Below are 26,217 nucleotides of genomic sequence, written 5' to 3'. Positions count from 1 at the left end.
CAGACTCCAGCTTGAAGTGTGTTATGAGTTATTTCCTTACAGTGTCCTTAAAGGAGCTAATAGCCACCAGATCGGACTCTCAGCCATGTATAGGAGGTGTAGGTGGTTTCCACCATCTGGGGTTAGGGTTAGATCAGGCATTCCACAAAGGGCCATGTGGACTCATTCAATCAGCTGATCTCAGTCTTCAGCTGATATTTAGATGACCTCTTGACTGGTTGCAAGAAAAACCTGCAGCCGCACCGCCCTTTATGGAATAGTTTGGACATGCCTGAGTTAGATACAAGAGAGAAGATAGTTGTAACAGTTACTTTAACCCATTTGCTACGATCACATCCTGTTAACACATGCATAGTGGACCCCTGTGTGTGTTGAGGTTGAAGACAATCTATTTGTAAGTCAAGCAAAGGGAAAGTCACTAAAATCAAATGCACTTGTGTGTTTATCACAGTGTAGTTGTGGCACATCCAGTCTTCAGTCTGAAATACAGCAAGCCTGCAGCTTAGCAGGACTACTAATAGGTCTAATCTGCCTTTTATTTGTTTTATTTTCAGGGATGCATCCTTGTGTATAGCAATATCATAAGAGGATTTGGTGTAAAATCAACTTATTATTTCAACTTTTTTACCATTGACACTTACATTCTCAAATATGAATGTGAGTCATGAAACAAATATATTTAGATCTTAAAAAACCTTGAAAAAAGAGACAACACTGGACCACAACACTTTTATTCCGGACACACGTTGCAAACAAGTGAAATAAAGTTAGGAAATGTAGCGTTGAACTTCTAAAGCTGCTGTTAATAACACGCTTGTATTCCTTCTAGATTTCTGCAGCGAGTCAACAAGATGACTCAGAAATCCAGCAGCCTGAGGTGATGAGGCAAGTGGTGTTATTGTAGTTTAGATGCTCAAGTCGACCTTTGCCCAGCAGGTGTATCAGAGTCTGTTGTTGGTAGCATAATCGTTGTTTTAAACAAATACTCCAGCAGCCTGAGGTGATGAGGCAAATGGACTTTATTCATAACTCTCTCATTTATTAATTACCCTGACTTTAGTATATGTAACATTTTCTTGCAGGTTATTGATACAAAAGTACAAAACATTTTAAGGGAAAGCCTTGGGAGCAATTATTTACAGAAATGAACACCACACAGCCACACAGCTGGCGGCCTGCTCCGTTATGCATGACACCACAACACTGTTGTCAGAACGAGACACTCTGCTGACTTAGTGGCCTCGGGCTCTGGGCGCGGTGAAATGGTCACGACTGTCACGTTTGAGGAGGTGTTGGTGTTTGTCACTGGGGTTGACAGCCTCTAACCACCGGGGCTCCAGCAGTCATGTAGCTTCATGAGAAGGATCCAAGGCCAGATCCCCTATGCAGCGACATGCAGCCTCTGTGTCTCTCTCCCCAGAGCCAATGCCGATGGGGGGAGGATTTAAGGACTTGATTTAGGCAGCTGTAAAGGGGTCGCTGGGATCTGGACGGGCCTAAGTGGTTTGATTCAGCGCTGATGCTGCTGGTTCTGTTCTGGTCAGATTGACCCTCAGTAGGTCTGTACAGTGTTGACTGTATGTGTTCAGTGGTTCTTGTACAGTTTGATTATTTTATCATTCTTTTCGAATTAAAATTAACCAAAATTTTTAGGACCTGTTGACCTCTTTCTGTTCTAATTAATCAGAAAAATGAATAATATGAATAATATAACCATATCTAATTCAGAGTTCTCACTCTTGTTTCAACTTATTTACAAATCCTTTATTTTGAAAGTCTCTCATTGCCTCATACGCTGTTTTATTTTGGTAAATGGCAGAAGTAGCTCCGCCCCGGGTTGTTTGCAGAAGCAAACTGTGGCTGAATCCTGCAGACTCACAGACTTCGTGGGAGCGTCTGCAGGAAGTCTGTGAGTACCACAAGAGGCCTCAAGCAGACTGTCAGCACACTTCCAGAGAGACCGCTAGAGGTGCAGCTTTCACTCTTTAATTTCCCACAATTCATTGTAATATTCACATGAGGCTGTGGTTTTCCAATCCAAATAAAGACAATAAGACCTTATTATGAATTTGTTGCTTGTTGTATCTATATACAGTGTCTGTATATCATATATTGTGTGTGTTAACATACTTGGCCAACAAATGTGATTCTGAGGTTGTTCCGGTCAGTTTGGGCCTCTGGGCACAGCAGTTTTTGAGTGGAGGTAGGGGTTGATCCTGTTACTCTGGGACAGCTGTCATTTTTAGGGTCGCGTGGCCTCACTGCACCTCAGATGGCAGATGTTCTGCACGTGTCTGTGATGTTTGAGGTGAGTAACTTCAGGATGGCACGTGCTATAATCGTGTGATGTCAGACTTTACCTGTAAAAAGAGACTCAGACACACACTCCTATTTGCAATATGTGTGGATATTGTGGGATCATGGCGGACATTAGGTAATGGTTGTGCTGGACCACATTTTTCACCTTTCAGTCACTTCCAATTCACCTGCTTCACTTTATGCAGAGCTGACAGTCTGCCCTGGATGGACTTGTGCAGGAATCTGTCAGAGCTTCCCTGCTTGCAAGTTGTGTACAGAGAAGCAGAGTGTGAGCAGGCACGCTCCGAATAAATCCAGGAGCTGCTGCACTTCGAGCAGCGTTGCACGGACCAGAGAGACGATCTTATCAAACTCATTGATGGAAACTGATGAGCCTTCATTTATTACAGAGTCAAACTGTCGCCTGCCGTGGCCACAAAACTTACATCGATGCCTGGAGCTGTTCAATCCATTTGAGCCAACATGTTGGTTAACCAGTAAGTTTATTTTACTCTTACACTTTGTTGACTGTGTCCAAAACAAATCTACTGTGTGCTAGATAATGTTAGCCAAGGTTAGCCTGCCAAGTTGCATGATGTTTCATGCCAAATGCTGGCAGGAATCTTTATGTGGCGGAAAAGAAAGTTACAGCAAACGTTGCTGGGAACAGTTTGTCCGACAGCCGAGCTGCCGATGAGCGGGTGGAGATGAGGCAATGCAAGACATGAAGGAATTTAAAAAAATAGTTTGAATAAACAGATGAGTTTTTAGGGGTTGGATCCATACCTGAAGAGAAATGTTAAAAGTCTGCAAGCATATGATTAGTTAGTCTGCTCTTAGTGCATTTTGCAGTGGTGCATGAAATATTCACATCCTTTACTTAAGTACAGTAATACTACCAACACCCCCACTGCAGCATTCAAAAAGTCACTTAGGTCAAAGTATGTTTGTATTATCATCATCCTGTAAGACCATCAGTAGCATCACTGGCTCTGAAAAGGTCAACTTCTCATGAACTCAGAAAACCAGTTTCCATCAGATTATCCAGGAGGGTTTTTAAATAGTTTATTCATTACAAGAAGTAGGAGAATTCATGCAGGAGATAAAATGCAGATATGTGGTTTTCACTGGACAAGTTTTATTCTAAAAAGTGATTGTAACTAAAACTGCCAAATGCACAGCAAGTAAAACGTACAATATTTGCCTGTGACATGGAGTACATGCTGTGATGACCGCTGATTTATTTTCCAGCCTACAAACCGGGCGTCCTCGCTTGGTCTTCGTCATGAAGGGTGAAGATCCGTGGTGGTTCTCCATACAGGCCGAAACCATGCAGATGTGCTCGAGTTGAAGTCCACATACATCGTGACTGGAAGTTCTCAGGCTGAGCTTCCTCAATGCTCCTTTGTTATCAGCTGGAACACAAGACGAGACAGGTAATGACTGACTGCAAATTAGTAAACAGTGTAATGACAGCCAAGCTAAATAAAGGCTCGGGATTGGTTTGCACTGGCTGTAAGTAATTCATCACCAAGTTTATGATTTACTAAATCAGGCTGCACCAATAAAGCTTTAGAAATGTGCGAGGAAGTTAAAACTTAAGTAAAGTTCAGAGCACTCAATCAAAAGCAATAAACTGTAAACAGAAAGTCACTGTAACATCACAAGCTATAATACAACGTGTTAGTGGAGCAAATGATATTAAACTTCATTGAACATCATTAACGACCAGTGACTTTTGTTTTATTTATATCTGCGTGCATGGAGAAGTATGTGCTCCAGAGTTAACAGTACTCGTTTAGTTTAGAATGAGCGGGAATTACCTGATTAGGTTGACCTAATTTAGGCTGTTTGGTCATTTAGTCTAAAAACGCCTTAACACACAGGGGACGTGACAGATAAATGACACAAAAATGTGAAACTATTCATACTGGAAGCAATGCAATTTTTCATCAGTTGAATCACTTGTTCAATAAAAGGCTCAAATAGATTCGGGTCGGCTCATTCTTTAGAAAAAATGCCAGCTTCATCCCCCTCCTCTAGCGATGATGACCACAGCGCCCCTGTGTGTGTGTGTGTGTGTGTGTGTGTGTGTGTGTGTGTGTGTGTGTGTGTGTGTGTGTGGAGGAACTGAGCTGACCAGTGTTGTCCTTGAGTTCACTGTCCTTTTAATTTTTGTGTTCTTCGATATATCGTGCAGGGTGATGAGAAACACAATCAACAGCTCTGCCATTGTTATTAGGAGCTGTGACGTAACACAACGTGATTGGTTGATGCCTTCATTCATGGTGTGAAAGCTCAGAAAAACTGAAGAGGAAGAAACCAAACCTAAGTAGTTTTGATGCCTAAACCACTGAAATAAGGTCTGTATATCTGTTTTGTATATGTACTGCATGTATTTGTTCTATTTATGTCTGAATATTGTTTCAGAGTACGTAGCATTCATACAGTTGAATGAAATAAGTAACAAATATCCGATTATGCTACCTTAAATGCTGTTTTTTACTCATTTAGTCAAATGTTAGTGGCACAGCATTTTGTAATCTCAGACAGGTTGCGTTATTTTGGTAAAACATTATTTAAAATCTTGAAGATGTGATTATAAACACTTATTAAGTTTGAGGTAAGATATGTTGGCCTCATTTTATATGACCTCCTTTACTCTTCACCCTTAATATATTTTAATTCAGTCATGCATGAAATTTTACTTAATAAACACATGCATGGGAACTAGGCTAAGCAGAAAAGTATTTCAAAAATTTAAAGTTTGATGTCTTTGAGCACCATAAATAAATTTGTATTGACCTTCATTCTACTGGAGGAGGCTGAAATCCTAAAGACCGATATGTCTCTCAGTCAGTAAGCACTGGTTTATATAATAATTGTGTTTTTCCCCTTCAAGCTCTCACCACTTGTTCCTCCCGCCGAGGTGGACTAAAAAGGAAGATACAGAGTGGAGCGAAGACGATGTTTACTGTTCCAATTATGGCCACGAGCCAGGGGAAGCCGATCCATGCCACGATAGGACCTGCGATAGCTGGACCTTTGGACAGAAGAGACAGCGTTCAACACTTCAAAACAAAAAGAGAGACACGTTCAGGCACTGCGGGGCTGCTGCTCGGTCATTAGCAAAGCTGCAGTTTAAGTTTTCGTCATTTCATCTGGAGAAGTATGCTTGTATAGGTGTTTTTTTTCCCATCCACAAAAGAGCCTCTGTTCCACCATGATGAAAAATGCTCACCTACACAGAATCCAATGCAAAGTGCGACATCAGCGATAGCATAAACTGTACCGTATACTGGCACATATCTCAGATCTACCAAGTAACCCATGAGCGGCATGATGGAGGAGTCCACTGTGCCTGGTAGAAACAAGAAAATCATTGATTAGTTCAACTGGTAGAAACAAGATAATCATTGATTAGTTCAACCGGTAGAAACAAGTTATTGATTAGTTCAACCAAAAAGTGATTTGTTAGTTTATATGGATGTAACAATGTACCGAATCTCGTGTATTGCAATAGAAATATGGCTCAATGCCATCGTGGGCATCCATGGGGTTATCCTTGTCAAAAATTTGATTGTTTTTGTTTGAAGAGCAGACGGGGAAAGTCTAGTAGTAGTCATAGTAGTCAAGAAGACAGACTCTCATCATCCTTTGTGTGCAAGCCAATAATAACCCAACAAGAAAATTACGGATGATAATGAAAAAGAGACAGAGGATGCTGCATCGACTTTTAGGGCTGATTTGTGACAACATTTCGATTTTTCCCATTTCAAGAACTGACAAACATTAAACAACTTCCAAATTCTTTTCATGGATGACGGTCAACTACGCTACCGGAAACACATCAAACACGATCGCCAGCCAGAAAAACTCAAATCACAACAACAACAAAGCTTCAGCCAAAGGAGCCCGAAAGAAGCATTTGGAGCTCCACTTCCCTGTGACAGTCCCAGAGCTGGAGAAATAAACAAGATGCGTGGTGATACAGCCAAAGACTGAAGGCTGTTTTCTGTGGTCAACAACAATGGACCTTGGAGGTTAGTAACCACTGGAGCCAAAGTATACAGTTCCACCGAGGTCACACAGTGAGAGCAGCTCTGTACCAAGAGACAAAAGCTAAAGTGACACAAAGAAGCAGAGTGCATCTCTTTGTTACGAGCAGCCAATGGGAAATGAAACGTTTCAAGGCCTCTTTTCCAATCACACACTGGGCTTGACGTAGCTGAGGCGGGAGTTCGACACGAAGAATAACAACAATCGTCACGGCCTTGCTGTCGTCGCAGACGAGACAGGAAGTAAGGATGTAGCGGTGAGAGAGGCCGGGCCGGCCCACCACATAAACCTCGCTTCACGAGTGGGTTTGAACACCAAACAGAGACGGTTAAACCTGCCAGCACATAAACTGATCATAAATGTGGTCACCCAATGGAACAGCTCTTTGAATTATTTTATTGAAGGACTGCTGCTGACTGCTGCATTGATTTTGTTTTGAATTGTTCGTGGTTCAATCATGGCAATTTTCTGCACATGCTTCGGTCATGGCTGCTACTTTTGTTTTATTTTATGAATGAGGGAAGCAAAAGGTATTAACAAGGTATTATCGTACTTTGAGTTTTTGGTATTGTTACATCCCTATTAGTTAAACATCAAATATCAGGAACGACTTACCAACTGATAATCCAACCAGTGCATTCAGAACAATCACATGATAGACGGTCTTGGAAAAACCAAACTGAAATATAAAGAAAGAAATTTACAGTGCCATGGAATGTACTTTATGTTTATGATATTTATTACTTTACTTTATTTAGATTACAGCCTGCAAACTACATTGTAATTATCGAGTATATTCAGAACATCAAAAAAAAAAAAAAATGTTTGAGAGATTAGGTGATAAGGAGGTAAGACCTTTGCATGTACAAGGGACTTGCAATAAGTAGTTCCTGAATTACTGGGTACTTTTTATTATGAAGTACAGTACTGTTATTATGGGAAATCGGGAAAATAGTGCCGATATTGCAATGAAACAAGTTTTCATATTTATTTTAAAATTCTGACATGTTTACAGAATGGAAAATTCCCATGTGAGAAGTTTCAAAATATGAAATACTTAATATAATGTGGATTCTTGTTGTTGCTGGGGAACAACACATCAGGCTAACCCTGGGCTGTACCTCTTTAACTGTGACTGTAACACAGTTATGTGTTTGTTTTTACAGTGATGATAAAATACAAGATGCAAGATGCATCTAACAGTAAATGAACCTGGACAAGCTGGTATGTGCAGTCACAGCATTAGATAACAATGAACAATGAACCTAACTAACATTCGTTGGATAACATACAGTATAAAGAATACTGTTGAGCTATTCATGCATTCCAAAATCATGTTTTTTTAAAGGTATATGAGTCCCCCAGACATGCATTTTTTATATCTTGTAGTCACTGGTAAGTGCCCAGATGGTACTTAAATGTGATTCCAAAATATTTACACTATATCTGGGGGCTGTAACCATAAATTTGACCATTTATTTAATACATGGGACTCACAGAAATGATGGTTATTCCTGCCAGGATCATTCCAATACAAGCAGACAGCCAACTGTGAGAAAAGATTAACAACATCGAATAAACAGAGGTGGTCTCGGTGTGTTTGATACCAAAACCATGAAGAAGACTGAAAACCTCTTAAAACTAACATTAACAAACAAAAATAATATGCACAAAAAAAAAATCCATTAGCTGCTTTTAAAACATCCCACCAGGGACTCTCCAAACAACATTTCTCTGAAACATTAACTGTGAAAGGCCTCTTTGGTTAGATCAACATACCTTCCACTGAGTTTTTGCGACAGGTGACCACAGACGTTGGACGCGATGAGGTAGGATAGGCTGTCCGGCAGGAAGACAATTCCTGACACAAAGACATCAGGAGATGGGAGAAGACAGCAACGGAACTTAAATGAAGACCATATAAGTGAGCCATGAATTCTTGTATGGGCTGGGAGCGCCGGGATGAGCACAACATCTTGAATACCTAGCTGCCATTTGCTGGCACACATGGTCTTCATCATCCAGATAGGAAGGGCCGTCTCTATTGTGGCTACAACCATCGTTGTAAAACATATGGCTCCTGAAAAGCAGAGCCAATAGAATGTATTTATTATTTCTATCATTATTATGTCATTTAGTACGCTCTCAATCCTCGTACCATTCCACAGAGCAACAAAACTTTAAGCTAATTACTAAACCGAAGAATTTTATTTATTTATGAACATTAACTTGATATTAAACCAGAGATGTAATGTACCAGGTTTTAGCAAATTGCTGTTTTCTGCCTGTAGTACCAGGACATGTAGGTAGAATAATATTGTGTTGAGATTTTATGTTTTTACTTAAATGTAGGGAGGAGAATTCTTGATTAAAATACATCTTTACAGACTCACACACTCAGATACGTGCATGCAATTTTTTCCGATGCAAACAAAAGGTGATATACAACTGCAGGCTGCAAAATTATTTGTGAACAACATTACGCAAGCTGAAAACAGTACTGCAGACAGTTTTTATTGAGGTGATAAAACATTGATTTTGGTATTGGAAAACCAGGCTGTGGAGAGCACGGAGGACTAAGAGCAAACCAGATGACGTCATACTGTACTCTACATACACCGTTGACTATTTCTATGATTTTAAATACCAGCAGCAATGAGAATGTATGGATCCCTCAGGAGAGTCAGCAGTGGAGTGCCTTTCTCCATCTGTAATCAAGCACACAACAGTTTTAGAGAAGTGAAAGTTTGAATAATTGAGTTTGCATTTAATAACCTTCGCAGTAATTAAAATTAGCCATTTACTTAATGTACTGATGTTATCTGACAACATAAAACAACATCATCAACGCTCAACTAATTTTCAGTTAATTTCATCAAGTCTAATTTAGTTTAGTTTTAGCATAATTGTGCCATTAAAGACATGAAATTGGATTCAAACTGTATTAGTTCTTCATCCTGAAGATGCTCTAGGAATGCTATGGTTTGATAAACATTGCTGTTTATTTAGAAACCATCAGTTTCCCATTTTTCAACCCAACACTTGATAGAAAGAAAATCCAAAAAGATGCAAACGTCTTAAATTGTATTGTTATTCATCAGATCGGTGATCATTACATTGTTTTGTACATTTCTCTCACTGGTGTGAAAATTAAACTGGTAAGCACTACACAGACCCTGCAAAGGTCAGTATTTGATATTCAAAACCAAAGTTTTCGGTGGAGTATTTCTTTAGTGTAAAGTTTGACTACAAGACAGTAATTGCAGTACTTTACCTTGGTTTGCACCTGTGATGGTTGAAAGATGAGGAAATGTAAACCTGTGTGTGGACGGTAAAACAGGACAGGCTGATGCACAAACACCACCACAAACAGTTGTTTCACACTGATACTTTTGCGGAGGATTAAATGTTTTATCTCATGTACAACATTCTACAGTACCTCCACCAAACATAGCGATGACAGCCAGGACCAGGAATGGAGCCATCTTCCCCACAAACTGATACATGACACTGCCAAATGGAGCTCCCGCTTCAGGATATGAAAGAGATGAGAGAAAAAGTTCAACACTGAAGTAGAGGCATGATCTTGTAAGCGGAAAAGCAATTAGATGGCCAGGATTCAAACCTCCATGACGGTAAATGTCTTCTGTCTAATGCAGGCATGTCAAACTGATTCCATAAAGGGCCAGGTGGCTGCAGGTTTTTGTTCCAACCAAGGAGGAGCACACCGGGCCAACCAGTCAACATCATGGGATCACTTGGTTATCAGCTGAAGACTGAGATCAGCTGATTAATTAATTCCAGCCTGGTGGTGCTGGAATGGGTGATGCTTTCTTATATAGGACATGTTCTGGGACATGCACTCAGGGAAGCCCAATTCTAGCAGGGACAATGCTGTGGAGTAATATGCTATTGGTTCTGAGTGTCACCCCACTCCTGTTTTCTGAGTCAGAAACCCACATGCATGCCTGCTTCTGCATAAAAATGACAAGTCTGGTAAAGTAAGTGCAGGGGCTTACTAATGAACTGTATTACCATACTCTGAATCTTTTCCAGCAGGTCCTTGAGGATTTTATTAAACATACAGGGCTGTGCTTAAATCACTTGTTCGAAGGTACATGACTGTCTACTGTGTTGGAAGGTAAACAAATGTCTACTTCTTTTGCTCAATGATACACTGAAAATGCAGAACAAAGATCAATGACGTTGAAACGTTAGACAACATAATATGTGGGTTTGGCACTTCCACATCATGACCTTCAACTACTTTGTTTCCTGCTCTGAGGCCATGTACAAATCTATATTTACTCTTATCTTTCTTTTCTTTTATTAGCACTCCAGCTTTCAAAAGTCACATGATTGTTGCTTAATTTCGCTCCTCGTCTTCAAGCTTGAGGGGGTACTGTGGTTTCCAGGGTGATTTGCATCCTGCTTTTAACCTTAACTCAACTGGTTGAGCAAACTATCTCGACACCATCTGAAACCTTAGCTGAACTGGTACCTGGTCAAGCATTTCACTGAACAGGTTTCCAGCAACTTCCCCTTCCAAGACCTTTGGAAGCCTGACTGCCTGTGGTGTCGATTGAGAGGAAACAGAAACCATCATTTTGATGCAGTTTTTATCTCTGCTATACCACACGTAAGGACATTTGGTGGGTTTGTACTCTGCAGTTAGTGCCCTAAATGCTTAGACTCATACCCTGGATTACCCTTGGAGAATGTGGGTGGGTGTTTTTTTTTTTAATCGCTGTCTTAGATAATAATTTTTATATTTTTGCAAACACTGCTTCTTGTTTACCCAGAATTAATGCTGCTGAGTCAATTTGCAAAGTTTGCTGCTGGTGTTTCAAACATTCTGTACTTTTCGTCTCTTGAGTCTTGAAACATTGTAGTGCGCAATAAACTGGAAGGTCTGGTTTTTTGGCTTCAGGGAGCTGAGCTCTGCTGAATTTTCCCATTTTGTGTTTTGTGTTTTATTTTGGAAGTTTTGTGTTATATCTCCCAGCCAGTACACAAGATGCTGCACCCCTTAACGCCATCATCACTCCTTCCTTCTTGTTTGTGTCAATTATCACACCATCAGGGGAGCAGTGGATGGCGCATCCCAGTCCACAAAGTGTGTCTTTGCCCAGCAGGCTCACAGGTGTTTTTCCTTTGTCCTGCAGTGGTACAGGTTCCAAGGTTAGTACTTATGACTGGGTTATTACTGCAACAGGAGACAAACAACACAACTCCATATTTAGCTTTTACACTTGTACCCTGTGTGTCAGCTCCAGTATATTACATATAATCGCTTGCAGCACGTTGTGCCTCTGCTCAGAAGCTGAAATTAAGGCAGCGGATCTCACCACTTCTGCAACTCGTCCTCTGGTGCCCTCAAACACAGCCTCATCCATAATGTCTCCTAGGAGGAGTATTCTACAAGCAATGACCACCTTGGGGACAATCACCCAATCCAGTGGTAAAGTCTGAAGGAAGATAGCACTCCACCAGGCCTTCATCCTGCTAAAAGAGGTCTCAGTGATGCACCTTGGCCTTGAATGGTGCCTGTGGAAGCAAGCTTGGATTGGCCCCTGGACCGGCTCCCTGTGTGGTTTGACAACAATGGGGTCGTCAGTGGGAGGATATCCTCCATCGCCAAGCAGAAAGTGATCAGCAGGCAGATCCACCGCAGACAAAAGTGGACTACAGTGCTGAATCCTTCCATCATGGGCTGAACCAGGGCAACCACAAAAGAAACCTACAGTTCTCCCTGTGTGGTTACAGACAGCTTTCAGTCCAACAGTTTTCTGCTTAAGTAACAGGTGGCGTCATTGACTATGGCTTTGATCTGTACATGAGCCATCTATTGCTCCCAAAGTCCTCTAGAAAGCATCATTGCTGGCAAAAACTGCAGGAGGGACTTCATAACCTCCCAGGTGGAATGAAAGACAGTGGTGTTGGGCATGAGAAAACTCAGCAGACATCCAAAAGCCAACTAGAAGGTGAAGACAAGCACCTCAGCAGTTTGGGGACACCTCTCTATCAAGTATGAGTCTTGGGCGTCTGCTTGGCATATTCAAACAAGTCACCAACAGCAGCAGTACAGGCATAACCATTTCTAAAGCCCATTTTTTGCCTGGTGACGAATGAGCCATGGGACACAGAAGGACTATTTCTTTTCTTTGGATTCCTCAGGCCAAGACGGACCTCTTAAGCAGGTCACAAAATACCAGGACACCATGTTGCCAGTTATACAGTTACACATCGTGTGCAACCACGTCGTCACTCAGCAGCAACGCGGCGTGATGAAGCATTCTCAGGACACAAAAGGGCCAGCAAGCGGTTTAGTTTGCAAGCACACCTAAAATTTCAACAGAAATTTGACCTTTTCTAGTTTATATGCAGTTTACATACACCTTAGAGGGAGTGCGAGCTAAATTTTATATTTTTTGCTGTATAATAAAACAGTTTTATTATTTATTCATAACTTATTTCATTTTTTTAACCAAATCTCTTTATTTTTGTATATGTGCATGTGGAAGCTGTGCCTGTATACACACCTATCAATCCTAAGGCCAAACCAATGAAGGATGTACTCATCGCACGCCCTCTCTCCATGCTATCTTTGTACATGTCAGCCAGCATACCCATTCCTGCAAAACAGAGGCAATAATAACAACAGTAACAATAACAATACGTTATAAGTTATAAGAAAAATGAACATAAAAGCCGACTCTTTTTTTTTAAAACTAAATTTTACCTGTTGTTTTAGTCGATACAAGTCAATATTGTAAAATATTCAAACATGAACATATCGTACCTGCCACAGACAAGCAGGATCCACCTACACCTTGCACTGATCTGGCCAGCAGCAGTACGATGTAGCTCGATGAAAAGGCAAACACTTCCAAGAGACAAGGGCATAGAGATTCAATAACAGTGCATAAATTATGAATAAATAATAAATCGTGCATAAAAAATTAACTTGTTTTTGTTGAACACATGGTGAAAAACATAAAAAGACTTAAGAGACTTAAACATTAGCTTTACTTTGAGCGACAATTAGTAATTACAGTTACTAGTTACACCTCTCAAAAGTAACTTTATCAATTACTACATGTAAACGTAATTAGTTACTAGTTCACTGTACCCATTATCACTGTAGTGGCAGGACTTGATGCTGGATGTACTTGTTACCTGAGCTCACATTGCCTGAACTGCCTTGTGCCACCTTCAGTTCAGTGATGTTAGATAATAAACTATGATTGGAGCGTTAGTGGGCGTTTAGATGGAGAAAAGTGTGTGCATGTTGTTTCACATATCAGTGAGACGTGAAATGCAATCCAGGAAGTCCAGTTTGAACAGCAGGTTTGTGAGTTTAAAGGCCTTGCAGATACCAAAACACTGCACGGTAGCTGATAATACTGTAAGTCGGGGATTTACCACAGCTGCAATTGTTATCACATTTGTCACGATGATCGGAAGTTAAGCAGGAGAAATAAAGTGTGCTTGCATTTATTTGATTGGTCAACACAGCCTTACTGGGTGACGTTGCATTGCCTTGAGACAAAAGTCAACCGTATGTTTCTTTGCTGGATCCCTTCGCCGAGGCAGCTCGCCGTGGCCTCATTCAAATGAATGAAGATGTTGTCTGAATGCTGTCTGATGCGATACTCACAGGTGGTCGCTGAGATGATTATGCAGAAACCAGCACACATTGGGATGTGGTATCCAATCCTGTGCGATATACAATACATAGGAAGGGGAACACTGAGTAGTGTGTTTGAGCTTGATAAATGTGTGCCGATCCCCCTCAGATCAAAGTCACCCACCTGTCAGTTAGTGGCCCGATGAAGGGGTTAATGATAAGCTGTATGGTGGACTTGGAGGCCAGCAACAGTCCGACTTTGATGTTTACTGCGTCCAGCTCAGCTTCTGCTCCAGAACAGTTTGAACGGGGGGGATCACTGGACAAAGTTGGGCTCTGGTGTGGAGTTGCAAATGTGGAGCCCAAACTTCCTGATCTGTTCCCGAGTGGCTGGATAATAGCAGAACTGACCGTTGAGCCGGTGCTGTTCCCGGATGTGGTGGAGGAAGCCTGGTCAGCTCTGGACAGGTAACTTGGAAGGATTGGCACTGCCATCAAAATGAAGCATACCAAAATGTTTTAAATGAGATTTGATCTCTTCGGCAGAAGGCCCAAAAATGACATGCAATGTTATTTTTTACACATGAATTTACAAGCACAGTAAGATCAGTATTGCTTACAACATTCACAGATTCACTGTTTTTTCGACTGATTCATCACCTTGGAGTTCTTAGCAAAACAAGTAAAGTCAGCATCTTCATTAGCTTTACTGGGCAAATGCAAATAAGTAAGGTTAATCGTCTCAGTTAAGTGTAGTGGTGGGAGAAGTATTCAGATATTTCATGTACAGTAAGTAAATGTACCAAACCACCAAAATACACATGTATTATCAGCAAAATGTATTCATAGTATAAACTAGTGTTGGTTCCTGTTCGTGTTATTCTATTCTGTGTTATATATTATGATCACTGATGCATTCATGTGTAAGACAGATTTTATTGTTGTAAACTGTTGTATGTCTAAACCTACCAACCACTGACAGCAGCATGTGATCCAGGAACAAGGCGATAAACACGATGACCAGGACCATCTTCTTCAGCTGGGCCTCCTGTCTCAGCCAGGTCAGTAAATCTGGAAGGTAGATACAGCACACATGTGTTGTATTTGTCCTTTTGTTCAAAATTGGTCCATTTGAAACACAGAAAACACAGAACAGATTTAGATTTAAAAATATATATATATATTTTCTGCATATATGCAGTCATTAAAAAAAAAGTGCCTTCTTCTAACACCAATGCTAGCTATGTGCAGATAGATAGCTCCAGATTTAAACAGCCAAATCTGTATGTGAATATGTACAAGAACAAATATATAGCACATCACTGCAGTCCCATCAGGACATTTTCAGATTTGTGTAATACATGTAATCTCTAATTATTCCGTTTTGCAGACAGCAGTGTCAATGATGAGATAGAAGAGAGTATCGTAGCTCAAACTTACCCATATTTTCAGTTTCTACAGCGGAGCCGCTTGCAAGGTGTGGTCTGCTTTGTGCAGTTTCTCAAGCAAACACAGAAAAGCAGGAAGATTTACCAAGGGCTACACCTTATCCTGCTCCATGGCTGGGACAAAATAACAATGATCTTACACCGTGACCCTTAAGACAACTGGGAGGGATTTCACAAAGATACACTGACTGAGGCTTCGACAAAGCATAGACGTTGAAATTCAGTCCTTTGCACCAAGAACTAATTTGCTCTTAATTCTAAAACAGTGCAGACCGGGTCGCACCAGCGGCTCGTAAGTTGGTCATCAGCTCCCCTGTCAGCTGACCTTCAACACCAAACGGATGGTAACCCGGCGTTTACTTGGGATTTGCCATTGGGGGGGAATCTATGGTTTCAAGGTTGCCATTGGTGCACATGTGTGCATGGCAATTCCATCCATTTGACAAAGTCCAATAAAATATGGCATGATGTCACCTCATCTGCACCTGGTCAGTGATGCTGAGGAGCTTATCCGAGACATCATATATTAATCACCAAAAGTATGAATTAACCCTTTATATTTAATGCAATGTTTGGGTTCCTAAACGGCAGATAAAAAGACAAAATGTGAAATGGTGGCATTGCAAAACTAGACTAATGTGATGATGTGATGAAAAGTCACTCCTTTCATTCATTATCAGGATCAGATTCAGGTTGGCTGCCAGGTGGGTTTTCACATACAAGGAATTTGTCCAGTATGCTTTGGTGCATAAAAATGAACATAGTCAAAGAAAATAAAAAGTATTACGAAAGTGAAGAATTATATCTAGAAAATAGAAAAACATCCAATAAAAACATGAAAAATACCTGAAAAATATGTCAAATCTGAAACGAAGAGGATGAAATGTGCAAAATTCTGACATGATGTAACAAAATTTTTGTTGGAAGAATGTATTTTCATTTGATTCATTTGACAGTAATAATGATCTACTGGCACGTTTCCAAGTGGCTTCAGTCCCTCATCTGGCGTCGTGACATTGAGGTTCGCTCGCTGTAGGGGAATCCAGGATTGTATTTGCACTGGTTTCTGTCCGCAACAGTGGCATTTACCAGCCGACCACTGCCTCAATGCAACAGCATTAAACACAACAAGATGTCGGGAATCGGTGCTTTCAGCGGTTATTTAGGCTCCCTGCTCATCAGAACAAATTGAGCTGTTTGTGCTGTAATGAGGAGAGGTTGATTGCCCTGCAGATAGAGGAAAGGAGAAATCAACATTGACTCTACTGTGTCAACTAAAAGGTACAATCTGATTTGAATGTTTGCCAGCGGGAGAACCAGCTATCTCTGGACACTTGATCAGTGTTTGATAGCTGATAGTTTACTGTTGAGCTGTATCACCTGCACTGTTTAACAATGTGCACATGCTATTAATTGTTGAATGATAATCAGTGATAATGTGAATCATGCATGCAACAAGCTAAAGCTGAACTAACACTATGTATATTCTATATAGAATATATACAATACTGATATTTCTTGTTTTTTTGTGGTTTTTTTTGAGTGGAGAGGTTGCCTCTATAGGATCAACTGTTGCACTGCAAAGCTGCTATTTAGCAATCAACAGCTGAACAGTTGAACTTGCACTGATCAGCTGTTTAAATATCTCAGCGTCATAAAGTTTTGATGAAGAGCTGGAAACAGCTGATAGAATACTGGCTCAAGAGGTAGATGAGTAACTTATTACTGTTGCTGTCCAGCAGTGTAAAATCAAGAAAACATCCAGACTTTGTTTGTTTTAATACAGTAGGCGGGGAAAGTGCGCTGGTGTGCTCACATAACCGGAGTATCATTCCATCTCATTCCCCTTCGTTCTTGGGAGCTCTTTTAATCCGCCTTACGTCCGCTGCTGTTTCATGGCAATGCTGCTTGGATGCTGACGCTCATTTGATAGAGATAGCAGACATGGAGAGGCACACAGGCTGTGGTGAGACAAGTGAAAACCTCCTCCCGGTGGTGTTTGATGTGATGTAATGTATGAGGTTAATGTGCTTATGAGTGCTGTCACTGCGTGTTCTTTTCTTTTGTCCTCGTCTACAGTGGTATCATTGAGACAAAAGGCTATAAACAAAGGCAGGCAGGGCTGATCTGTCTTGAGATCCAGCCTCACCTTGACAATATTTGCTGTATAAGTGTTTCTAAGAGTTTTCTTTGCTGTAAAGCAGTTCTTGCATGAAATGTGCCATGAAATGTGCTATACAAATAAAGTTTATAATTATTAGAAGTGTAGACTGACAGTTATTTTGTCTTTTACTGCTTGTTGTCCCATGCAGCACCAGTTTCTACAAATGGAGCAGTCATGCATGCTTCGTCCCCTGAAAAGTGTGACATCGATGTTTTAGATGATGGAAGGAGCATCAGTGACTTCATAGACCAGAAAATAAAAGAGCTTGAGTCACAGGTGAGTATCAGGGACTGGCTGTGAATCTACACTCGCGTGAAATTACTGCAAGACAGTTGACTTTCTTGAGATGTGCATTTTCAAAAACGTTAACTTTCGTCTTCGTCCAGGGGAGTGAAGAGCCTTTCTATGTGGTCAGTCTGGACAGCGTGTTTCAGAGGCACGGCAGGTGGCTCGCCAGCTTGCCTCGAGTTAAGCCCTTCTATGCAGTGAAGTGCAACAACACGCCGGCGGTCCTGAGGATGCTAAGTGCTCTGGGCACAGGTTTCGACTGTGCTAGCAAGGTACCGTGCCTGTTTTCTTTTCTGTCCCCCCCGCGGTGCTTATGATCATTCTCTGTCTCAGTCTCACTTGAAAACATGTCCAACACAGCGTGAGATTCAGCTGGCCCTTGATCTCGGAGCAACGCCGGATAAAATCATTTACGCCCATCCAACCAAACCGCGGTCGCACATCAGATACGCCTGTGCTCATGGGGTCAACTTGATGACTTTTGATAGCGAGGACGAACTCCTAAAGATTGCTCTTTGTCATGCCAAAGCCAAGTAAGTGAACAACTTCTACTGTTTTTGTTTTGAGTGTGACTCCCTCTTTGAGTGCTGACTCATGCAGGCCTTTTGAATCATGCTCCAGACTGGTCCTCCGCATCGCAGTGGATGATTCAGAATCCCTGTTCAGACTCAGTCCAAAGTTCGGAGCCAGACTGGCGACGGTGGGCAAGCTGCTGGAACGTGCCGGAGAGCTGGGCCTGGAGGTCACCGGGGTCAGCTTCCACGTAGGCAGCGGGTGCACTGCAAGTTTGGCATTCAAGCATGCTATAGAAGACGCCCGACGTGTCTTTGACATCGCGGTAAGTCATCGTCATAGCAATAGAACGGTAATAAAACCCCACAGTAAATTCACATGTTTGGAGGTACGGTCATTGATCGAGCAGCTGTTCGCTTGTTGCTCGTTTGTGTGAGTGTGGAGCATATCAGAGTGATGCAGCTAATAGGACACTTTTAAACCTTACATTTCATACAGTTGTACTTTTTAAGGATTGATAGATTTCTTGACTGATTGATTGACATTGGGGTGCCACTGTCTGATAAGGCGCTCATCATAAAGGGTTCATAAGTTGTAACTAATTACTAACATACTAATATACCCTTTATTAACTACTTATTAACATTTATAATTGCAGACGACTTTACTTACTTTAGCTTTTGTCTTACTGGAAAGTGAAAAATGTGTGATGCTTTATCAATCATGTGCCTGATGTGTTTATCAAGATAAGAAATTCTGCTTGTGTCATTTGAAGAAAGACTTATCAATGCCATCAGCAAAAGTCAGTAAATCATCTGCGTTTAGAGATTAAGGTTCTTAATCCATCAGGTCTGTAACTCACATGTGGAAAATTACACATCGAAGTGGATTTGTTCAGTTTTGAAAATGGAACAGGAAAGATTCCAAGATGTTCTCAAACTTTCTGGGTGAGTAACATGTAGGAGGCTGGTAGAGTTTGATGTGAGCCACTACATCCTTCAGTTCATGAGGTGGTGGTGAAGAATGTGGCCATTAACAGTCAACCCCTGTGCACAAATCCTCTAGCTGCAGACAGGACCAAAACATCTGGCTGAAGGTGCCAGAATCACACACGTATCTTAAATACACTTGTATCTTAGATACATTATCATCTGCCCCTGAATAAAGTTTTAGCAACTTGCTACTCAGAGGCCTGTTGGTGAGGACTGAACCAGACCAATTGCTAACCCTACCTTTGTAATATTTGTGAGTCCCGTTCCTCTTCCTCTTCCAACACCTGGTCCCAAACACCAGCATATGAATATCAGCTACCCAATAATAAGAGATAGAATTTGGCAGAGCCAACCCTTGGTCCTCCTTCTGCCTATAAATATTTAATACTGCTATTGGCCACAACCTGAACTGTCTTTTTGTCAGTTTTATGACCCTCCTTCACTCCCAGCTGATGGAAATATTGAAGTGGTGTGATCTTGCCTCCAAGTCTTAGCATTTTCAGTAAAAGGTTAACAACTCTCTTCTAATGGTTAGCAAGTCCTGCAAGACATTTGCTACTCATTAGCATCAGCATGGGCTTTAATGCTGTGGCTGCGTCAGGTAGTATTTTAGTCCTAAATCTGCTAATCATTAATTTGACTTTACAGCTCCACAGACTGACTTTTAGTGCTGTCTGCTTTTGGATGATACAAGTATGATTCAAATATCTGGGTCCCATGGTGAAGCTCATCACAAACCCTTTAATACGGGGCACCACCAAGCCGGAGTCAAAGCTTCTGAACCCCTTCATAATGCCTGATTTTGAAGTGGTACTGACATTTTTTTTCAGAATATGTACGGTGTCCAGATGACTCTCTTGGATATTGGTGGAGGGTTCTCTGGGAGGGAGGACTTTCAAGTGAAATTTGAAGAGGTAAGATAAAGAAAAAGCAGTGTTGGAGCTGAGTCATTGCTGTGGAGCACCTCTGCATTGTAATTACTCCAAATATGTTCTTAAGTGTCCTGTTTTCCCCTAAGGACCATTAACATTACTAAAGAACCTTTACATAGACAGACCCACCTGAACGTACAACATGACCATTGTAAATATGTGAAGACTTTTTTGATAACGCACCTACATTCTTTTCACTATTACGGTTGTATGATTTATCTCTCATCAGAGTTTCTCTGGTTAGAAACACATGCAAAGGTGACTACCTGTGAACCTGTCATCGTGTTGTGCCCTCCTAGTTTTCAGATGTCATCAACGGAGCACTGGACGAACTGTTCCCGCCTGACAGTGGCGTGCAGATTATTGCAGAACCGGGTCGATACTACGTGGAGTCAGCCTTCACGCTGGCAGCTAACGTCATCGCCAGACGGGTCGTCACGGATGATGTGGACGAACACAGCAGTAATGTATAGATGTGTCTGCTGAAGGACGTGAAGGATGCCTGTATCATACACAGCATCGTACACACACTACATGTCACAAGTGTGGTTGTATTTAAGCTTGTGTTGAATTTAAATGCCGGAGGTTGTGGGTGACAGCTGGCGGATGTGTCTGATGGCACATGTCAGAGCTAATGTGCGTTACAGTTTTCCTATTATTTTCAACAACGTTTGCATATTTTAGTTGCTATTTTAGCCACTTTCATTTCTTTTTTTTTCCATTGATTGTTTTCCAGATGGCGAGGAAAACAGCCACAACAGAAGGATGATGTACTACCTCAATGATGGGGTGTACGGCTCCCTGAGCTGCTTTCTCACCGATGCCACCTGCAGCGAGGTTCAGCCATACCTTCACAGGGTAAATGTCAACCCCGGCAATGATTTTTGATGATTCTGCAAAACACCAGCTGACTTTCAGTGACAAAGTTTTTTTTTATGTCCAACAGTGTCAGATTCTGAGCACAGTGACGACTGAATAGTAAGAATTAGACAATGATTGTGGTTATTGCACATCATCTATAGATAAGATATGGTTACAGTGACATACTTTCAGATTGTTAGGGAGAGGTCATGGTTATGGTAAACAGAAGTATAGTAAACAGTAAAACTAGAAAATTCCCCCTGGGAAATTTTGAAAGGGACACGGGGTGCGTTCGAGCCGACAAAATTATCTACGTTTTAAAGTTTGAATGAAGTCTCTAGGAGAAACTATGGCGAAGCAGCGGACAATTGAAAAAGGCTGCAATTTGAGAAAACGGCAGATATCAGAGGCAGTCAGTCCCTGATTAATGAATTGCTCCCAGCTGTGTTTCTGTGGCTTTCTCCTTGTCTGTCTCTGTTGATCACCTCAGCTGTCTGTGTCTGCTTCTCTCCTCTGCTTCATGTCTCTGTTAACATGAATTAATGAACTGAATCAATAAACATGAATGGAGCTAATGCTAACAGAGCTAACAGAGCTAACACTAACTGAGCTAACAGCTAACGGTGCGAATATCGCTAACGGCGGTAGCGCTAACAGAGCTAACTGTGCTAGCAGAGCTAATAGAGCTAACAGCGTTAACAAGGGGGCGGGGGGATGGGGTTTTCATTATGCATTTGTCTGTGTGTGTGTGTTTATGTATCTGTCGTTGTGTGTGACTGCGTATGTGTGTGTCTTCGTCTGTTTGTGTGTGTGTGTCTGCTTGAACTACACAAGCAGCCCAACCAGCTCCTACATGGAGATGTGTCTGGTATATATGTGTCTGAATGTGTGTGTGTGTGTGTGTTTGTGTGCGTGTGTGTTTGTGTGCGTGTGTAACTTCTGCCCCACCTGCTGATAATTACCTCTCTACCTCTCCCACTGTTTACCTGTTCCTGTTCAGTTTTGACGTGCTTGTTTTTAATCACTTTTTAGCTGTTGGTTAGCCCTGCTTGTGTGTGTGTTTGCGTGACTACTGTCTCAACCTTTTTGGCAAAGCGCTTGGTGAAGCTGAGTTTAACTGTTTGTTGGACGGAGATTGTTTTCAAACAATTCCCTTGTTTTGACTGAGCTCGTTAAGATAATCATTCTCAGGCTTGTTGTCCTGCAGATGTGTGTGCGTGGGTTATTGACCGGTGTGTGTGTAAATGACAGTTGCACCTGTTAAACTCTTCCCTTGAAAAGCGGCTTTTTCGCTGTCGGTTTCTTCCGAACAACTTGCGATTGTGTCAAAACCGTAGCTGCTATCAAAAAACCGATTACACTGTGAGATGCGGACAAGTCTGGGCCAGATGTACGTGTGTTTTGTGTCCAGATATTCTTTAGAAAAATGACAAAATGGTCGACTTAAAAAGACTCTGCGACTCAGAGAACAGGAGTTTGTATTGTATGCAGTGAGATTTGGGTTCGGCGAACCTCCTGAACTAAATCCTCTGGTGAGAGAACCGTACCTCATATCAGAGTGTACTATAGATCATCGGACTCCCGAGAACTTCCTGAGTCCGACCATCACCTTGTTTTATTCCTGACACAACAACTTTTCGTTTTATGGCGATCTAAAGACAGGAGGCATTTCTGCTTTTCTCACAAAACAGCTCTGAATTTTAACATGGGACTTAATGGGAGAGCAGGAGGGAGCTGGCTACACAAAAAGCCTCACTATTTAAATTCAGTAAGTCTCTCGGTTTTTTCGAGGACATCACACGAAAGAGGACAAGTTTGTCTACAAACTGATCCCAAAATTATGCGTGTAGAGTGTAATTTGTGGCCGTAGCGACGAGAAAAAGAGAAGATTTTCAGATCGTTTTTAGACTCTGTGCCACTCTAGCACGCACTCTAGCACGAACATTCCGCGCAATACACACCCATTATAATCTCAAAATTTCCCTCCAAACGATCACTGTCATTGAACAGTGACTGATCAAAAACTATAGGACCAATCAAAATGTGGATGAACACACCTATAGACCAGACTTGGGTCTACATTTTAAAGTTGAAATGAAGTCTCTCGGTGAATGTATGCCTGAGCTACAGATGTTTGAAAAACTCCAATTTCAATCTTGTTTTTGTCGCCCGTCCCATTCATTTCTTATGGGAAATTTATCGCAGTTTAAAAAACTGCGATAAATTTGAGAAAAGTAATAGCACACCGATCCCGATGAAACCGCATGTTTTGATATATAATTTGCGAGGGTTTTCTCAAAGCTGCGGGACGAGTTAAGGGACGAAAACTTGGAGGAGGATGAAAAATAAGAAGAAGAAGAAGAAGAAGAAGAAGAAGAAACGCGCGGGATAGTAATAAGTGACTCGGGGCTATGCCCCGAGTCACTGGCTCCTGCAGCTATGAAATAGCTGTAGGAGCCAGTGACTCGGGACGTTGCCCCGTGTCCCTAATAATAATAATAATAATAAGAAGAAGAAACGCGCGGGATAGTAATAAGTGACTCGGGACGTTGCCCCGTGTCCCTAATAAGCACAATGACCTAACTGGATATCATCCTCATGTTCAGTCATTTGGAGTCGCTTGCTTTAAATGAAATGTGACGACTATCACTTACATTTTGGCCTGTTAAACTGTAACATGGGGCGAGAATGTGAGAGCCAGCGTGATGTGGATTTTATATTTTGCTCTGCGCAGGCCGTTGAGAGCAGCGAGAGAAGATACCGTTCCATTATCTGGGGCCCAACCTGCGACAGCATCGACAAAGTAATGGACAACTACTGGATCCCTGAGTTGTACGTGGGGGACTGGCTTCTCGTCGACAACATGGGCGCTTACTCTGTGAGCCTATCCTCTGACTTCAACAGCTTTGAAAAAGCCCACATTTGCCCTGTGGTGACAGCTGAGACGTGGCGCGCCTCAAACCTCTCTCACATCTACAACATTATCTGTTAATGATCTGCTGACACTTCTGTACGAGATGGACAACAACACAACATGGGCATGAAGCACAAATGCCCCCAAAACAAGAAAGAAAGCTAAAAACTGATCTCTTCACTTTAGCCTTTAACCAACTAGCTCTGACTTCCTGATACAGCTCTCAAACCTTTGAGCTTTGCCTCATGCTGATGCTTCTTTTAAAATGCTCTATTTTACTTGATTTTATGCCTTCTATGTAATCTATTTGTATCTATATTTTATTATTTCATTCTGAGGTTTTATGCGTTGTCTTTTTTTCATTGATTTTATCATCACCAGGTGGGTTTTATTCTCCATTTTAGTTTACATGAATTCATTCATTTATCTGTTTTTATGTCCATTCTGTTTTTTCTATGTGCAGCACTCGCTTGGTGCATGTGATTTCTTTCTTGTAAAACACTTTGAGCTGCAATTCTTGTATGTGAAAGATGCTATACAAATAAAGTTTATTATTATTATTATTGTTGACAGGTGAATGAAAACATTTTGTGAATGAAAATTGCACTTGTGTGAAGTCATTTATAGTTGTGGAGTATACAGCGTGGGCATAGATTTGGGTGGTCGGTGTCAGACTGCTGCTGAATTGTTGCTACCAATATTTTGATGTTATCAAATGGTTATTTTAACTCCTCATATGGTTACTGGTAAAATCTGTGTGAAGATTTTAAGTTTTTGAAAAGTCAAGAAAGAAACAGTCAGTCATGGACTTTAAAACGTCAACTTTCAGATTATAGTCGTCATAATAAATTCAGCAGCCACTCAATCAACTCATTATGGTAACTGTGATATTTACTTCCCCTCAACATACTGACAATAAATAACGGAGATGGCCACAAAAAAACAAAAACAAAAAACCCTGTTAAGCTCCAGAAACTCAACAGCTTCCAAGCGAAGAAGAACCACAACAGGCCCATTCTACTACAGAAGGCCCAGAAAAGGAGTAAGAGCGACCAGAGCTGGTCATCAATTATTGGACCTGTATGTGTCCGATACCTGACCTGAGCGGAAGGGAGGACGGCAACCAAGGAAACAGCACTAAGAGGAGATGGATATTAAGTAGAAAAGGATTAAAAATGAAAATAAAATAAATGGATATAAATGTATAATCTATTTGAAACCAGCTGAATGTGTAGAGTCTGCTCAATATGAGAATAACCCAGTTTGTAATGTTTGAACTATTCATGACTTTTTTTTTTTTTGGTTGTTTTCCTGTTTGGTTTGCTTCTTGAAGGAAATGTTAGAAGAGGCTGTTAAATCTAGTCTGTCGATTACGCCTCCACCTTCAGCACCCTCTAAACTTTCTACCCCCTACCCGAACCAGGGTTTGCATCACCACACCCCGCTTTTATTGGTGCAGTTGGTGAGAGGCAGGTGTAGATGATGGTAGTGCGGCAATTGGCCGTTACATGTGGCATCTGGGCCTGTGGTAGCATTGTAGCAGCTAACAATAGCTAAAGCGGTGGTAGTATGATAGTATCTTAGCAGTTAGTATTAGCGTCTAGCAGTTAACATTAATAGTAGGTGAATCTAGCTTTATTGTCTTCTTTGGTTCCTCTTAGCAGGTAGCGGTTAGCATTTAGCATTAGCATTAGGATTGGCATTGGCATTAGCTAAATGGTTGCATCGGAACTGTATTGTCTTCTTCTGTTCTTCTAAGCAGTTAGCATTAGCATTAGCATTAGTTAAATGGTAGCATCGGTACCGGCCACTACCTGGAGCATCTCTGGGTCAGTTGAACGTGGCAGTAGTGTTTGGATTGTGTAGGAGCAGTGTGAACTGGCACTAGGGGGGGTGACTCTGGGACGCCGGAGTTCACCGCCTAGCCTCCTGGAGGTGTAGTGGGACTAAGTAGGCGAAACACTGTTGAAGGGAGGTTTCCACCTGATGACCCCCAGAGACGTGTTAGGAATCACTGCTCTTTGGCATGTATAGAGGCAGATTAGAGCTCCAAGGTTCTTCACTGAGAATGAATCCCCTGAAGAACAGTGACCAACAGGGCAAGCCTTATCAATCACG

General features: G+C 41.5%; 2 protein-coding genes across 3 annotated transcripts; one reads left to right on the top strand and one right to left on the bottom strand.

The window, feature by feature from the left end:
- Window positions 1-2,795: 2,795 nt before the first annotated feature.
- On the bottom strand, window positions 2,796-15,550 carry LOC121620617 (synaptic vesicular amine transporter-like). Its single transcript, XM_041956738.1, has 16 exons — window positions 15,428-15,550; window positions 14,957-15,058; window positions 14,172-14,475; window positions 14,018-14,076; window positions 13,160-13,243; window positions 12,900-12,992; window positions 9,797-9,886; window positions 9,632-9,675; window positions 9,005-9,065; window positions 8,342-8,437; window positions 8,137-8,218; window positions 7,855-7,906; window positions 6,973-7,036; window positions 5,540-5,659; window positions 5,208-5,341; window positions 2,796-3,713 (listed from the first exon to the last, which is right to left on the bottom strand). Exons 1-16 carry the CDS (start codon window positions 15,429-15,431, stop codon window positions 3,693-3,695), a joined length of 1,410 nt encoding a protein of 469 aa, XP_041812672.1. The 5' UTR covers window positions 15,432-15,550; the 3' UTR covers window positions 2,796-3,692.
- Window positions 15,551-17,247: 1,697 nt separating this feature from the next.
- LOC121621461 (ornithine decarboxylase-like) lies at window positions 17,248-24,659 on the top strand. Of its 2 annotated transcripts, none has more exons than XM_041957937.1 (9): window positions 17,248-17,401; window positions 17,748-17,875; window positions 17,986-18,159; window positions 18,248-18,420; window positions 18,509-18,725; window positions 20,223-20,306; window positions 20,624-20,786; window positions 21,061-21,182; window positions 23,920-24,659. In XM_041957937.1, the coding sequence occupies exons 1-9, from the start codon at window positions 17,380-17,382 to the stop codon at window positions 24,175-24,177; spliced, it is 1,341 nt and encodes a 446-aa protein (XP_041813871.1). In that variant the 5' UTR covers window positions 17,248-17,379; the 3' UTR covers window positions 24,178-24,659. The 2 variants fall into 2 exon arrangements, with proteins under 2 accessions (XP_041813871.1, XP_041813870.1); XM_041957936.1 differs by having other exon boundaries at window positions 18,221-18,420.
- Window positions 24,660-26,217: the final 1,558 nt, after the last annotated feature.

This window comes from Chelmon rostratus, chromosome 17 (genome assembly GCF_017976325.1).
Source record: "Chelmon rostratus isolate fCheRos1 chromosome 17, fCheRos1.pri, whole genome shotgun sequence".
In the NCBI taxonomy this organism is placed as follows: domain Eukaryota; kingdom Metazoa; phylum Chordata; class Actinopteri; order Chaetodontiformes; family Chaetodontidae; genus Chelmon; species Chelmon rostratus.
This window is presented reverse-complemented; position numbering and strand designations above follow the sequence as displayed.